At 33.8% G+C, this 17,202-nt stretch overlaps 2 protein-coding genes across 2 annotated transcripts; one reads left to right on the top strand and one right to left on the bottom strand.

Moving 5' to 3' along the window:
* Positions 1–998: 998 nt before the first annotated feature.
* LOC104783490 (F-box/kelch-repeat protein At1g24800) lies at positions 999–2,491 on the bottom strand. Its single transcript, XM_010508639.3, has one exon. The coding sequence runs from the start codon at positions 2,434–2,436 to the stop codon at positions 1,156–1,158; it is 1,281 nt and encodes a 426-aa protein (XP_010506941.1). The 5' UTR covers positions 2,437–2,491; the 3' UTR covers positions 999–1,155.
* A 7,285-nt stretch (positions 2,492–9,776) lies between these two features.
* On the top strand, positions 9,777–11,732 carry LOC104783480 (protein ASPARTIC PROTEASE IN GUARD CELL 1). The gene has a single exon (XM_010508633.3). It carries the CDS (start codon positions 10,016–10,018, stop codon positions 11,519–11,521), a length of 1,506 nt encoding a protein of 501 aa, XP_010506935.1. The 5' UTR covers positions 9,777–10,015; the 3' UTR covers positions 11,522–11,732.
* Positions 11,733–17,202: the final 5,470 nt, after the last annotated feature.

The raw sequence follows: 17,202 nt of genomic DNA, 5'->3' as shown, positions 1-17,202 counted from the left end.
TCCTAACTTTGTAATGATAAAATCGAAACCTCCTTCCCCCGAGAAGAAGTTCGTCTCTCCGATGATTACTCCTCCTCAATTTGCCTCGGAGTCTTGGGTCGCCCACGGTGGCGCTAGTCAAATAACAAAATACAAGAAAGTGAGAAAGAAAAAAAATTGATATCACGCTCATCTGAAGCGAGTAAACCCAACCGTCGATCTCTCATTAACCAATAAGATTCGAGTTATGTTTGACTTGATCATGAGTCAAACACACGCAGCAAGCCTAAATTGGGCTTACTTCCTGGGCCTTTTTTTTCTTAACAACTTTAGACCTGTAAATCTGCAAAAACTTCTCTCACCATATCACATTTTTCTTCTTCCCTGTGATTGTCTAAGAGTAAGAGAGACTAATCTTCTCTAATACTCAAAATCTCTGATGTATTCTAAACTTGACTTGCGTATTCATGAGCCTTAGTTCCTGTTGTTGAACTTAAACTTGACGTCTCTTAGAGTGGACTTTTGCTCCTTCTAGTTGTGACTATGAAATTATATGCATCATTATGAGAAATCTTGAGACAAGTTAAGAGGAAAAAAAAAAAAACTCCAAATCATCAACATGGTGCAGATACATGCTTGATTAGATCCCGCGAAGAACAACATATCTACAGGTTATGATCGCAAAACGTAAGTACACCAGAAATCAGTATGAATCCTGACCAAAGAACAAAACCAATCTAGAATAAAACATGAAAAAATCAAGTAAAACTATGAACAAATGATGTAAGCCAACGAGATTACGAGAAATATATTTGGCTGGGAGAAAAGTAGGGTGTTCACACTCCCGCCGTGATCAATAAATCTGAAACTTACACAATCCTTTTTCTTCGGAATGGTCGGATCAGATGATGGATATGTCCAATCAAAAGTAAATAGTTTGGAATGGTTGAAGCCAAGCCTCACATGATCCTGTCTTAATTAGTCCATGCGATGCTTGCGGATGGTGCAATTCTCAGTTGTTTATTTCGCAATTGGAAGTGACATTATCAAATTTTTTTTTTTTTTTAAAGAGACAGTTGTTTATCAATTTTTTTTTAAAAACAGAACATGAAAAGTCGAAATCAATAGCAAAGTGAACAAACTAGAAGCGTAGTGAAGATGATGATTGACTAGCAATTAGATTTCCTCATCTATTACTTTCCTTTTGCGCGGTTGGTGGTTGATTTGCACTAAGCTTGGGAGATAAGAAGAGGAGCACACAAGGGGGGGAAGAAATATCTGCGGAATATATCCGAAAAGGCCAGGTTCGCCGGCATAGACATTGGGAGCTTCTCCGAGACTCACAGATTTAAAGAAACCGTCGTCTCCGATGATAAAAGCAGTGTGGTACCAGGGAGTCTCGGTGTGTCGAAATCCGTCTACTTCGAAAACCACGGCGAGTTTCTCTTCCTCGTCAATGAAGAAGCTCCCAAAACTGTGGTCAAACCGAACAGCATCAAAACCAGTGAGTAGTGGTCTCATATCCACATTAAAAAACTTGCTCCAAGACACAGCACTAGGATCAATCTTAGTGGTAAGCCAAATCTCCAATGTTTCAATTGAGTCTCCACCCCGCTGAAATAGCAGGGCGAGCTGTTCTTCTCTAACACATGAGAGGGTCACAGTATCTTCAATATAAGAGTGAAACGGAATAGGCAGACGCGGTCCAAATCTCTCTGTTGTAAAATCAAAACAGAGTAAGAAATCTTCAACTTCTTCCTCGTCCATTTCACCGCTGCATTCTATTGGTACGGGATCAAAAAAGTCAAGCCCTATCTTCTCATGAGCGAAAAAATAAGCATTTCCCTTCAAAGACACGCCACGCTGATAGAATTCTACCTCCCAGTCGGGTCTGACGTCTAGAACCCTCCATGAGTTAGACCCAAAGTCATAGATCTCGAACCCGAAATAGTGTATTGAATGGATGCAATTATCCACAAACCTCAAGATTTTGTGGTGGTTACGGTTGCTGTCGTATCCCAGAGCATACCTGTCCAGTCTGTGGAAACTTGTATTGGGTCCTATCCATCTTGTTTGCCCCAAATAAGGATTCCACACCAAGAGCCTCGAGTTGTCCTTGAGGACGCATAACAATAAGCCGCCGCAGTGAAAAACTGTAGATACCTCGACTTGATCAAGTAAAGCTACCTGCTTTATAGATAGATCAACCGCGTCTTCTTCTTCCTTGCGGCGGAGATGGAATCTGACTGAACAAACCTTGGAATCCATCGTCATGAACCCCAAAAACTGCTGCTTTGATGCTGCTGCTGCTACTGCTTTACCCACAATCCAATCTTTGGACAAAGCGTCCCATAATTTGCTAGTGGATCGCACTGCTGCCAAAGATGTTATAGGAACCTTGGCGAGTATCTTGTCCCCTACCACTTCCGGTGGAAGATCGCATATCTTCTTACTCATTCTTCCTTCCAACTTTAGACAGACGCAGCAACTTGCTAGGGCTTTCTTTCGATCTAATATATATACTAGGGTTGACCGGATTAGTGATGTTAATAATCGGTATACCCACCCCATTTAAACCCAGCCCATATAAACCCATCTAGTTTTGTCTATAAAAATCATTTAAGTAACTAGGTTGTAATCCGTGCTATATAATTTACGTATTTATATAATATTGGTATGAAATCTAAATATCAGATTTTAATTTGGTTTTAATTTAAATTATTACGCGTATATAAAAGAGATTAAAAATTAAATTAATATTTGGGATTTTTAATTGCATTTCATATGATTTTATAGGAAATATATTTAATTGATACTTTAAAATAATTTTTTGCAATTTAATTATTAAATGTTTTAGGTAAATTTTGAATATCATAATAAAATTTTATGATTAGAATAAAATATGTGTATTATTGACATTTACGAAATTTGTTTGTTATATATGTATTTTTAATGAGAATTTCAAAAATACATCTTTTTCAATACCAGTTTCAGAAATACCATTTTAAAAATCTTTTTTTCAAAAAAAATTTCTTAGAAAATTTTCATAGTTTTATGATTATTACATAAACTAAAATAAATTAACATAATTAATACAAAAATCTGTGCATATGCGCGGGATATTACCTAATAATTAAAGATAAAATACTTTCATAACACAAGCAGAATCCATAACAAACCATGGCAAGCTGACACAAGTTCCACCCTAAGAAAAAACCCTAAAAGTAATATATTTATCGGGATGAAAAAAAAAAGAGAATCGAAACAAAAAACGACATACGTACAGTAAAAAAAGGGATCAAAACAAAGAGACATTATGTTCAATCTCTTCTATGAATGAAAACAGAGAATCACAAATGGATCAAATACACGAATCCAAACGATTCACAAAACTTTGATCTGAATTTGCAAAGAGGAATGTGAATCAAGTCAATACAAACTAATTAACACAACGAGGGGCGGATCTAGGCTTATGAAGGGTGGGGCAAGTGCCCCAAACTCATTTTCTTAATTCTTGTAAATTATTAGCTAAATTATGTGGTATATCTATTAAAATCAACAAAAATTTTCAGTTTCTTAAGGTTGTGCCACAGGTAAAATGCTAAGCTAAGTAGTATATCTATTAAACTTAACAAAATTATTAGATCATTAAAGTGGTGCCCCATACAAAAATGACTTCTGCATCCGCCACTGAACACAACCCATCAACCAATTTTCCAAAACTCACATTCGTAAAGGCTGAGAGAAGAAAATAATTCATTTATCAAACATGTTTAATTGGACTATCCAATTTGAATATATTTAATATTTTTAAATAAATGAGACTAAATTGGCTGAATTTTGAACAACAAGCCCGTTTATTTAAATGGGTTTCGACAACATCACTAGACCGGATAAATATAGATCCCGTCATGAACACACATATAAAGGTTTATTATATTTGAAAAGTAAATAAAATTGAATCAATTATTAACAAATTGAATCAAATATTATTAAAAAAAAAAAGTACTGAAAAGAACATCAGTCAAAAATTATTAAATAAAGCAATGAAGAAAAATGTTATAAACAAACATAAGTTATTTTAAATCGAATATACACACATGTACGTATTAATTGATGATACAAGCGGACTAACATATTAAAAACAAACTAATGATCCAAAGATTAAAATTACAAAAAGATTGAAAAAAATACAACAACCTCTCAACCTTTCGATTATATGATTTATATCACTTGTAATACATAAATATATGGATGAGAATGAGTAGAGAACATAAAAAAGGTAATTCTAATTTAATGTGGATCAAAATTTTCATATTCATATTCTTATTTTAATTTAATACATTGTATCATTCAAAGACGAGTGTTGATAAATAAGATTCGAAGAAATAAAAATCAACGACCGAATAAGTTTGAAAATAGTTGGGCTCGAATATTATCGGGCCTAATAAAAAACAAAATATTGAAAGCCTTTGTTTTCGGAAAACACTCTCACGCGGTTCTCGAAAATTTTCGAAATTTGAATTTTCAGATCTCCGATTTGGGGACCTCACTTCTCTTTTCTCTTTTCTCACGCTTTCTCTCTCTTTCTAGAAAAGCGAAAATCTCAGATAAAAAATTCTCTCTCTCTCTACTCCGAGAAGCGCAAAATGGCGGCTGCACCTCAACAACCAAATGCCAACCTTCAACTCCGGGTCCACGAAAACGAAGGTAAAGAAAGTAATTCAACAAATGATCTCTAAATTACAATGAATTTTATAATTTTTTTTTTTTTGAATTTCTTTTTGAAGACGTTCGTAGGGTCGTTCAGAGATCGAGGTTCTTCCCGCTCACTGCACCTGAGTGGCGCGTCTTGTTTGAGCATAAGGATGACTTTGGGCTCCCGCTCAATTCCTTCATCATCCAGCCGCGCACCGAGGGACTCTACCGCACTGACGTGACGCACTACTCTGACGACAATGATTGGAACCCAGCAATGATCTCGTTGAAGAGAAAGAGACAGGGGCCTAGCTACAAATTTGATATCCGTTTTTCTGAGTCTACCGTGATGGATTTTAATTGGGGGGATGGACAGCCCGACGGTCTAGACTGGGTGATACGCCGTTACGTCCCAAGGGATCGAGGAACTTACGGGACCACGACTTTCGTCCACAATCTGTGCATATGCGCGGGATATTACCTAATAATTAAAGATAAAATACTTTCATAACACAAGCAGAATCCGTAACAAACCATCGCAAGCTGACACAAGTTCCACCCTAAGAAAAAACCCTAAAAGTAATATATTTATCGGCATGAAAAAAAAAGAGAATCGAAACAAAAAACAACATACCTACAGTAAAAAAAGGGATCAAAACAAAGAGACGTTATGTTCAATCTCTTCTATGAATGAAAACAGAGAATCACAAATGGATCAAATACACAAATCCAAACGATTCACAAAACTTTGATCTGAATTTGCAAAGAGGATTGTGAATCAAGTCAATACAAACTAATTAACACAACGAGGGGCGGATCTAGGCTTATGAAGGGTGGGGCAAGTGCCCCATACTCATTTTCTTAATTCTTGTAAATTATTAGCTAAATTGTGTGGTATATCTATTAAAATCAACAAAAAATTTCAGTTTCTTAAGGTTGTGCCACAGGTAAAATGCTAAGCTAAGTAGTATATCTATTAAACTTAACAAAATTATTAAATCATTAAAGTGGTGCCCCATACAAAAATGACTTCTGCATCCGCCACTGAACACAACCCATCAACCAATTTTCCAAAACTCACATTCGTAAAGGCTGAGAGAAGAAAATAATTCATTTATCAAACATGTTTAATTGGACTATCCAATTTGAATATATTTAATATTTTTAAATAAATGAGACTAAATTGGCAGAATTTTGAACAACAAGCCTGTTTATTTAAATGGGTTTCGACAACATCACTAGACCGGATAAATATAGATCCCGTCATGAACACACATATAAAGGTTTATTATATTTGAAAAGTAAATAAAATTGAATCAATTATTAACAAATTGAATCAAATATTATTAAAAAAAAAAGTACTGAAAAGAACATCAGTCAAAAATTATTAAATAAAGCAATGAAGAAAAATGTTATAAACAAACATAAGTTATTTTAAATCGAATATACACACATGTACGTATTAATTGATGATACAAGCGGACTAACATATTAAAAACAAACTAATGATCCAAAGATTAAAATTACAAAAAGATTGAAAAAAATACAACAACCTCTCAACCTTTCGATTATATGATTTATATCACTTGTAATACACAAATATATGGATGAGAATGAGTAGAGAACATAAAAAAGTAATTCTAATTTAATGTGGATCAAAATTTTCATATTCATATTCTTATTTTAATTTAATACATTGTATCATTCAAAGACGAGTGTTGATAAATAAAATTCGAAGAAATAAAAATCAACGACCGAATAAGTTTGAAAATAGTTGGGCTCGAATATTATCGGGCCTAATAAAAAACAAAATATTGAAAGCCTTTGTTTTCGGAAAACACTCTCACGCGGTTCTCGAAAAAGTCGAAATTTGAATTTTCAGATCTCCGATTTGGGGACCTCACTTCTCTCTTCTCTTTTCTCACGCTTTCTCTCTCTCTCTCTAGAAAAGCGAAAATCTCAGATAAAAAATTCTCTCTCTCTCTACTCCGAGAAGCGCAAAATGGCGGCTGCACCTCAACAACCAAATGCCAACCTTCAACTCCGGGTCCACGAAAACGAAGGTAAAGAAAGTAATTCAACAAATGATCTCCAAATTACAATGAATTTTATAATTTTTTTTTTTTTGAATTTCTTTTTGAAGACGTTCGTAGGGTCGTTCAGAGATCGAGGTTCTTCCCGCTCACTGCACCTGAGTGGCGCGTCTTGTTTGAGCATAAGGATGACTTTGGGCTCCCGCTCAATTCCTTCATCATCCAGCCGCGCACCGAGGGACTCTACCGCACTGACGTGACGCACTACTCTGACGACAATGATTGGAACCCAGCAATGATCTCGTTGAAGAGAAAGAGACAGGGGCCTAGCTACAAATTTGATATCCGTTTTTCTCAGTCTACCGTGATGGATTTTAATTGGGGGGATGGACAGCCCGACGGTCTAGACTGGGTGATACGCCGTTACGTCCCAAGGGATCGAGGAACTTACGGGACCACGACTTTCGTCCACAATCTGTGCATATGTGCGGGATATTACCTAATAATTAAAGATAAAATACTTTCATAACACAAGCAGAATCCGTAACAAACCATCGCAAGCTGACACAAGTTCCACCCTAAGAAAAAACCCTAAAAGTAATATATTTATCGGCATGAAAAAAAAAAGAGAATCGAAACAAAAAACGACATACCTACAGTAAAAAAAGGGATCAAAACAAAGAGACGTTATGTTCAATCTCTTCTATGAATGAAAACAGAGAATCACAAATGGATCAAATACACAAATCCAAACGATTCACAAAACTTTGATCTGAATTTGCAAAGAGGATTGTGAATCAAGTCAATACAAACTAATTAACACAACGAGGGGCGATCTAGGCTTATGAAGGGTGGGGCAAGTGCCCCATACTCATTTTCTTAATTCTTGTAAATTATTAGCTAAATTGTGTGGTATATCTATTAAAATCAACAAAAAATTTCAGTTTCTTAAGGTTGTGCTACAGGTAAAATGCTAAGCTAAGTAGTATATCTATTAAACTTAACAAAATTATTAGATCATTAAAGTGGTGCCCCATACAAAAATGACTTCTGCATCCGCCACTGAACACAACCCATCAACCAATTTTCCAAAACTCACATTCGTAAAGGCTGAGAGAAGAAAATAATTTATTTATCAAACATGTTTAATTGGACTATCCAATTTAAATATATTTAATATTTTTAAATAAATGAGACTAAATTGGCAGAATTTTGAACAACAAGTCTGTTATTTAAATGGGTTTCGACAACATCACTAGACCGGATAAATATAGATCCCGTCATGAACACACATATAAAGGTTTATTATATTTGAAAAGTAAATAAAATTGAATCAATTATTAACAAATTGAATCAAATATTACTAAAAAAAAAGTACTGAAAAGAACATCAGTCAAAAATTATTAAATAAAGCAATGAAGAAAAATGTTATAAACAAACATAAGTTATTTTAAATCGAATATACACACATGTACGTATTAATTGATGATACAAGCGGACTAACATATTAAAAACAAACTAATGATCCAAAGATTAAAATTACAAAAAGATCGAAAAAAATACAACAACCTCTCAACCTTTCGATTATATGATTTATATCACTTGTAATACATAAATATATGGATGAGAATGAATAGAGAACATAAAAAAGGTAATTCTAATTTAATGTGGATCAAAATTTTCATATTCATATTCTTATTTTTATTTAATACATTGTATCAAAGACGTGTACAGTCACTCCAAACTAGATCAATAATATTGTCTGTTCCTTTCTCTCTTTTGAAATCTTTGCCTTTGACAAAGAGAAAAACTCTATTATTGCGTCTACATTATAATGTTCTTAAGACTTTTTATCATGAAATAACGCCATATTAACGAATCTTGCGATGTAAATTAATGAAGCATCTCAGCATATGGAAAAAAAAACCTAAAAAGTATGCGATACAAGCCATAGTTGATTTAATATTGCATCATCTTATTTAGGGAATAAAGTGAAGTGGGTATGGAAAATAAATTTAATACTAAGATAACAAGAAAACAAAAGAGAAATAAATGATACGCAACAACCAAGGCTAAAAGGGTGCGTTACCATTAATCCAGGGAAAGCGAAATAAACCCAAATCTCGTCTAACGAAGTAACAACTTACCCACTTTTCACATTTAATTACCTTTAGAAACTTACCCCACTTTTCACATTAAACTACCATTTTAACCTATATATTATACATTCATTCAATTTCCATTTTATAACTTAAAAGTCTTAGTTCCATTAATCCTCCTGTAATCAAATTGCATTAAGAAAAAAAGTATCTACAGTAGTTACCAAATATGCACCACAAACTAACCTTAGTAATTAAAAACAACACACAATATCTGAATAAATATACAACACGAAATTAGTTACATGATCAATTATGCAACACAAACTGACATTAACCCACTTACATCGTACATTTATACCTTTCAGTAGTTTTGAATATATTTTATGCTAGTTGTACAATAATTTTCTTTAAAAACTCGATGAATACGATATCTAAAATATCCCTATCCAAAAAGAGTTTTCTCTCAAGTCTCAACAGATGTTAGTCGTAGCATTCAGCTCATGTGATATGATATAAGGTTGAAATGAAAAAAAATTCATTAAAACACCGCATAAATATTGATTGGGTTAGCGACGGGAAGAAAATACAAAGCTTTTTACTTTACTGGGGATAAGATTTTAGCTGTGCTTTACGTTAAATATTAAAAGTGATTTGGTTAAATAATTAAGAGTACTTTTGGTATTCGAATTTCTTTGCAATAAAATAAACACACCTATCTATTTAGTGACGCGTATCTAGGGATGTCAAAATACTGGATAAAATCGCTTGTAGTAAGAAAATTTAGCAAGTCAATCCCTATCAAGACAACCTGTACCTATCTACTCAGGTCCGTATAGTTACCAGACCTACGCTTTAACTTTTTTTTTGGTGTTAAATTCTACTCCTAAAGTACAACAATCTTCTTCCGTCGCCGATACATTTAGTATTATTCGGTGTAAAATGTTTATGCTGGGTCCATCGGGATCATATTAACATAACACTAGATTAAGATTGTATATTTTTGTATTTATAAAATAATACAATATCCAACTATAAGTTTTAATACATGTCATAATGTGATAATAAAGTAATTGATGTTGGCTTTTATAACCACAGCAATTCTGGCGTGACTCTCTCCTCAACATTTATTTTTCCTCTATAAATAAAACAACATTACTTACTCTTTCTCTCTTCCACTTAACTCATATCAAACCTTCGCCGGGGATGGCTTTCAAGCGACTTATCTCTCTCCTCACCGTCACTCTCTCTCTCTTCCTCACCACGACCGATGCCTCATCTCGACCTCTATCCACTCCACCTAAAACGTCCGTGCTCGACGTCGTTTCATCTCTCCAGCAAACACAAACCATCCTCTCACTCGACCCGGCTCGTTCCTCATTCACCTCCACCAGACCCGAATCCGTATCCCTATCCGACCCGGTCTTCTTAAACTCCTCTTCACCACTGTCTCTAGAGCTTCACTCCCGAGACATTTTCGTCGCGTCACAGCACAAAGACTACAAGAGCCTGGTACTGAGCCGACTCGAGCGTGACTCATCCCGAGTCGCCGGAATCGCCGCGAAAATCCGGTTCGCCGTCGAAGGGATCGACAGATCCGATCTCAAACCCGTTTACAACGAAGATACCCGTTACCAAACCCAGGAACTAACGACACCTGTCGTCTCCGGAGCCTCACAAGGAAGCGGCGAGTATTTCTCAAGAATCGGAGTCGGAACTCCGGCGAAAGAGATGTACTTGGTGCTCGACACGGGAAGCGACGTGAACTGGATCCAGTGTGAACCTTGCTCCGACTGTTACCAACAATCCGACCCGGTTTTTAACCCGACTTCGTCTTCCACGTACAAATCACTCACTTGCTCTGCTCCACAGTGCTCTCTTCTCGAAACATCCGCTTGTCGCTCAAACAAGTGTCTCTACCAAGTTAGTTACGGAGATGGATCTTTCACCGTCGGTGAATTCGCTACCGATACGGTGACGTTCGGTGAGTCAGGTAAAATAAACGACGTCGCTTTGGGATGCGGTCACGATAACGAAGGTCTCTTTACCGGAGCGGCCGGTTTGCTCGGTTTAGGAGGTGGAGTTTTATCGATAACCAATCAGATGAAAGCGACGTCGTTTTCTTACTGCCTCGTCGACCGTGACTCAGCTAAATCGTCGAGTCTTGATTTCAACTCGGTCCAACTCGGTAGCGGAGACGCGACGGCGCCGCTTCTACGTAACCAAAAGATCGACACCTTCTACTACCTCGGGCTCAGCGGGTTCAGCGTCGGTGGTCAAAAGGTCATGATATCTGACTCGATCTTCGCAGTCGACGCTTCGGGAAGCGGAGGGGTGATCTTGGATTGTGGAACCGCCGTGACTCGTCTTCAGACAGAGGCGTATAACTCGCTTCGCGACGCGTTTCTTAGACTCACTACGAAACTCAAAAAGGGGACTTCGAGCATCTCTCTGTTTGACACGTGCTACGATTTCTCGTCTCTTTCCACAGTGAAAGTACCGACGGTGACGTTTCATTTCACCGGAGGTAAGTCGCTAGATTTGCCGGCGAAGAATTATCTGATCCCTGTGGATGATAGCGGAACGTTCTGCTTCGCTTTTGCTCCGACGTCGTCGTCGTTGTCGATCATCGGGAATGTGCAGCAGCAAGGGACACGTATCACTTACGATCTAACGAATAATCGTATCGGGTTGTCAGCGAATAAATGCTAGAAAAAAGAAAGAAAAAAGAAAGAAAAAAAAAAAGTAGACAAATGAATAGTTTTACTGATATCTCAGTAAAACTTTTATAGAACTACGAAAAAACAAATCTTTAAGTGTGAATTTTTTCTTTTTCAATGTCTTTCTATAAATTAATCATAAGTTATTTTCGACTTTTTTAATCGAATTAATAATAGGATTGATTATTTATAAGTTTGAAAAATGTTGTTGTCTCAGCAAGAAGTAATTATCAGTAGATGTGTTTGGAAGTGTTGTGTCTTTGCGAGAAGAAATGAAGAATAGTCAAAAAAGCTTTAAGTTACACAGAAGAAGTGCCTTTTTTGTAACTATAGAAAAGTCTTCATAGAAACAGAGACTTTTCTTGTGGCCCCTTTGTTCTTCAATATTTTATAAATTACAGTCTGAATCTACTACCAACTGTGTCTGTGTGTGGAAATCAATCAATGTGAAAAGTTAAGTTGCGTAGTCCAAAAAGAAAACGCCATGGTAGAAAATTTGCATTTTTCACACTTGCCTTAAAAAAAATATTTACATTGAACTCTGAGCGAATTGATTGCTCATTTTAACACCGATTACAGTCAGACATAATAGTATCACTTAAAAATAATTTAAATATTAATACTAAAAAACAAAGGAAATATTATAAAGTTTTCAACCGATCGAGTCTGTTCCCATGTTTCCTTGTTCACGTTAATTTGCATAAGAGATCATAACAATTACACGGCTAACTGTGTCGTAAGCAAACATGCATGCATGGAGCCACGTCTTGGGATCGAATGACGAGGGTGGACTTTTAGGGTTTACTTACCTTAGCCATTGTAACGACTATCGAGTAATCATGTGCATATAAGCCACGGGTGAGTTAGTCGGCCCGTTAGAGCATCATTACTCGAGAACGTCTGAACGCTTCTCAGAAAAACAAAAAATAAATATTTTTTTCACAAATTATTATTATTATTATTATTTTTAATTTCTGATCCAATGAACAAAAATCACATATTTTGTTTGGTTAGAGACTCGTTTTCTCAGGTGACTCTAGAAAGAAAAGATTCTCTTCTTTTTTCTCTTCTCTCTTTCTTTTATTATTTTTTAATAAGAGTATTTGAGATTCTTTTTTCTCTTCTCTCTTTCTTTTATTATTTTTTAATAAGAGTATTTGAGAGAGTACCTCCCACTAATAATTTCGTCATAAAGTTGATTTTCTTACCGTATTCTACTTATTCATCTATATATAAAAATATCCACTTTTTCGTTATAAGATGGTTAGATGATACGGATCACCATATACTATACACTACCTTGCGGTGGTATGACATAGCGATATCTAGATTATTGCAAAGGAATTCATAACCTTTTAGCAACTTCAAGAAAATGCCCATTTCGTATTAACGCTTCATGACGTGAACGTAAAAGGTGACAGTAGAATATTGGTAGTGGAAACTTAGAATGCCATTTCTGTTTTAGCTTAAATCATATGGGAGATGTTTAATTTTAACGAAATACATATGTGAATATATGATTTTGACGATGCATATATATACTTTAAGCTAAGATAGCGACATTTTGTGAGTTTAAGTTAAAATTATATATATTTTGATCTGCCGTCCCATTCTAACTTTTCTTGTAATTGTGAAGTCTTATCAATTGAAAACAATATATTATGAAATTTAAATCATGGCTGATTATCGTATGTCCAAATAGATTTTGATTATATAAAGTATTCCTTCGTCCTAAAATCCCAAATTATTATGAAATTTTAATTAAATGATATCTCAAAAAACAAACTTTTGCAGTAATAAAAAAAAAACATAACAATTTGGGATTAAATATGGACGTAGTGGCGTTGGGGGTGATGAGGGGTGAGGTGATTCAAGAATAAGAATCACATGCAGAGTGGTCCCCCAATCTCATTATGCTTCTTTTGGACAATGCCATATGAATGTTGCCTACGCTATTTTTGTCTCCTCAAACTCTTTTAAGATTTTTTAAAATCATATCATAATTAACAACAAATATTAAGATTCTTTCCATGAGTCGTGACTATTTAAAGAGTCGAGAAAAAACGAAGGAGATCGTGGTGGTGCTAAAGATCTCAGAATCTATTGTAAATCATGTGATTGCTTGTCCTTATGTATGTATACCGGATGAACTTGCCCTGTGATTTGATTGATGGTTTTCTGAACAGCGATTGGAGATTACTGATCCACCTGGATCCAACCAACGATTTGTTCACACAAGTTTATTTTTTTTTCTCAAAAAATATCCGACAAGTTATGAGTCACACGGTGAATATTGTGGTCCATGTATACTTTATAGACTACGAGCGAGATAGGACGAGTTTTGATCATTGCCCTTGTGAGTAGTTTTGTTTCCATTGCGAGCTATATATGATATCTTTTACATCTCTTACGGAATCTTTAGCATTAGTCCGTAAATAAGCTAGAGCTGTTAACCCGAATTTTTTGTTTGTATTGTTTTAAATTAAAACAAACAAGATTTGTGTGTGTAGTCCCCTGGAATAATTGCATAATGGCGATGCATTAGCAACTAATTGATTGCAAAAGAAGTGATGTATTAACAACGAATTAAAAGCGTCGTAGTTAGAGTTTTATTTTACAGAAAAAAAAGGACAGGAAAATAAAGGAGTTCCCTCGTGGTCCTCTCATTACCGCACGTGGCCCCCACCCTATTTTGTTGTCGGCACGATCTCAACTCAATTGTACGATGACACGTGTCACTATAGCGTCGTGGACGCCGAACTTGAATTCTCTTATTACAGAACAGTACCAGTGTAGTTTCACATTAGATACTGCGGGTGTGGGTCACGTGGACAAGAGCGGATGACGCCAAATAGTTACTACAAATCATTATAGGACTACTAATCATGAAATTATCCGTTCAACAGTTTTTGTACTTAACACGATAACTTAAAACATTATTTACGTAATCATTTTCGTTTCACCTATACACGCTGTTGAAAATGTCTTTTTTTTGTCTTCAGGAAAATTATTAGAAATTTTCATTACAAAATTGAAAAATAAATTCTATCAAAAAATACAAATAATTATATATATATATATATATATATATATATATTATAAATTTTTGTTATTATTACTTTTGACAAAGATGAAATGCAGATATATAAGAAAAGTAGCATTAGATTTTCGAAAATCGTATTTTTGAAAAATATGAGCAAAATTATCAGCAACACATATATACTTTTTCTTTTTTGGAAACGATGGATCATTTTGTTTCTTAATAAAAAGTTATTTGGATTATTCATGGGTTGTTTTTGCGATAAGGTAGTTATAAGGATGTTGATATATTTGTCATGAAGTAAGACAATTACTTGATCTGATAACTTGTGTTTTATTCGTATGATACGTAATTTTTTCAAATAATCCTACCGCGAATGACAATGCTACCCTTAGTCCAGATGGCCCATGGGGACATGTATAAGTAAAATTTTGAAGCACTCAATACGTTGGGATTTGTATGAAGACGTTGAGTTTCAGTAAATGTAAGTGAAGTCACCATATAGATGGGTCACTCATGCTCTGCATCTATTGTTCTCCAGTCTCCATACAAAAATAGTAATAATTGGTATTCAAATTAAACTCGTAATAAGTTAATATAAAAATTCAGAACTTTTGAAAAGAAAAGATTGTTCCGGAGTTTAAAGACTCTAATAATCATATATTCTTTGGGACGTTTGGTTCGAAAATCTGGTATACATTATATCATAGAACACATAATCATCTGTTTAATGATGCTATGACCCGTTTGTAATTAAAATTTTAAAATAAATGTCTCTATACTTTTCATGTTGAACCGATAAATTCATTAAACAAGTAAAAGTGAAATTCTACTTCAATAATAGTGTGAAGACATATGGAACGACATTTGAAACATATAAAGATATCAGATTTAGAGACACTATACTAGTTAGGCCTAAGAGCATCTCCAACAGTCCATCCAACAACTCATTAAACCCTAATTTGAGGGTTCACTATTCAACCCTTTAAAAATTTATATATAACATTTCATTTTAGTCCTTATAACTTTTATATCTTACAAATAGTTCTATTAAGTTCAATTATTTGAAATATATCTATATAAATTCAATTGTTTGATTTATATCTATATAAATTCTATTATTTGAAATATATTTAGATAAATTATACTATTTGAAATATATCTATGGAAATAATTATACTGAATAACTATATATTTTACATGTAATTTTTTATGCTTTGATATATATATATATATATATATGTTGTTATATTATATAAGGCATTGTATTTTATTAATATCGTTTGATATATTTTTTTTAGTTGTGTATTTTATATTTATATATGAAAGTTTTGTGATTATAACAAATCAATGTAAAGATAATGGATTATAATGTAAAATAGAAAAAATTTTAGAAATAAATTTGAGGGTACACCAAGTCACCTTCAAACCCTTATTTTGAAGGTGAACTCCCCTTAAAAGGAAGACATTGTTGGAGATGTCCTAATAGTGTAAGTTATGACTATAAAGGAATCTCGTATTTAGATACACTATAAAACATAAATTGTAAGTTATGAACCAACACATAGTAGGATGGCTACCTAATATTTAATTAGGGCATAATGACGCAGAAAACTTATACTACAGTAGAACCTCTATAAATTAATACTCTTTAAATTAATATTCGCTATAAATTAATAAATTTTTTCGGTCCCGAGTTGGGCCGGTGTAAAAAATGACATATTTCGATAAATTAATAAGATAATATTTTTTTTTGAAAATCCTATGTAAAAATATGGTCCCATCAATATCATAAATTAATAATCATATAATATTAATATATATATATATATATATATACATACATATCTAAGAAAATCTAGTGAAATATGACTATATTGTTGTTTGCATATTCTTGAATTTGTATTCTTATTGGAGCTCATCTCTAATATTTTTCATTGTCATCTTCTCAAATCGCATCCAAAAATTGTAAAGAGTTATAAATGTGATAATTGCTTCTTTATATGTAATTGATTCTAAAACTACCGCAATGTCTTATTCGACTTCATCATTACCATGAATGATTCTAGTAGGAATTTCTTATAAACTCTAAACTTCTAACATCTATCATCTTTACCTACACTTTAAACTTAGCAATTACGATAAACAAGATTATAGATTAATTTTTTTTTTACAAATATGAATAATAACAAAAGTATCTTATTTTGTAATACAAAATTTAAAATTATGAAAATTAAAAATCTCTTCATAAATTAATATTTTATTAATTTATCGATAAATTAATAATTATTAATTTATCGATAAATTAAAACCTCTATAAATTAATAAAATTTCATGGTCCCGACTTTATTAATTTATAGAAGTTTTACTGTAGTACGAAAAATTAATTATGACGATATTAAGACAAGACAGTATGCGACACTAAATGCGTTTAATTTAGTTGATTTATTGTAAACAGTATGCAGGCAAATTCATTAAATTCTATATACAAGTTCCAAGATGCGCATTACATTGGATACTTCTCGTTTTTAAATTAGAGTACATCCTGAATCTCGTTTCATAAAATTTGTTTCGAGTTTGGGAAAAATCTTGAAATGAACTTGTATGTTTGTATTGATCTATGGATAGTGAAA

This window comes from Camelina sativa, chromosome 1 (assembly GCF_030686135.1).
Source record: "Camelina sativa cultivar CO46 ecotype springtype chromosome 1, ASM3068613v1".
Taxonomy (NCBI): Eukaryota; Viridiplantae; Streptophyta; class Magnoliopsida; order Brassicales; family Brassicaceae; genus Camelina; species Camelina sativa.
Note: the sequence above shows the minus strand (reverse complement) of the source record. Positions and strands in the feature narration are given on the sequence as shown.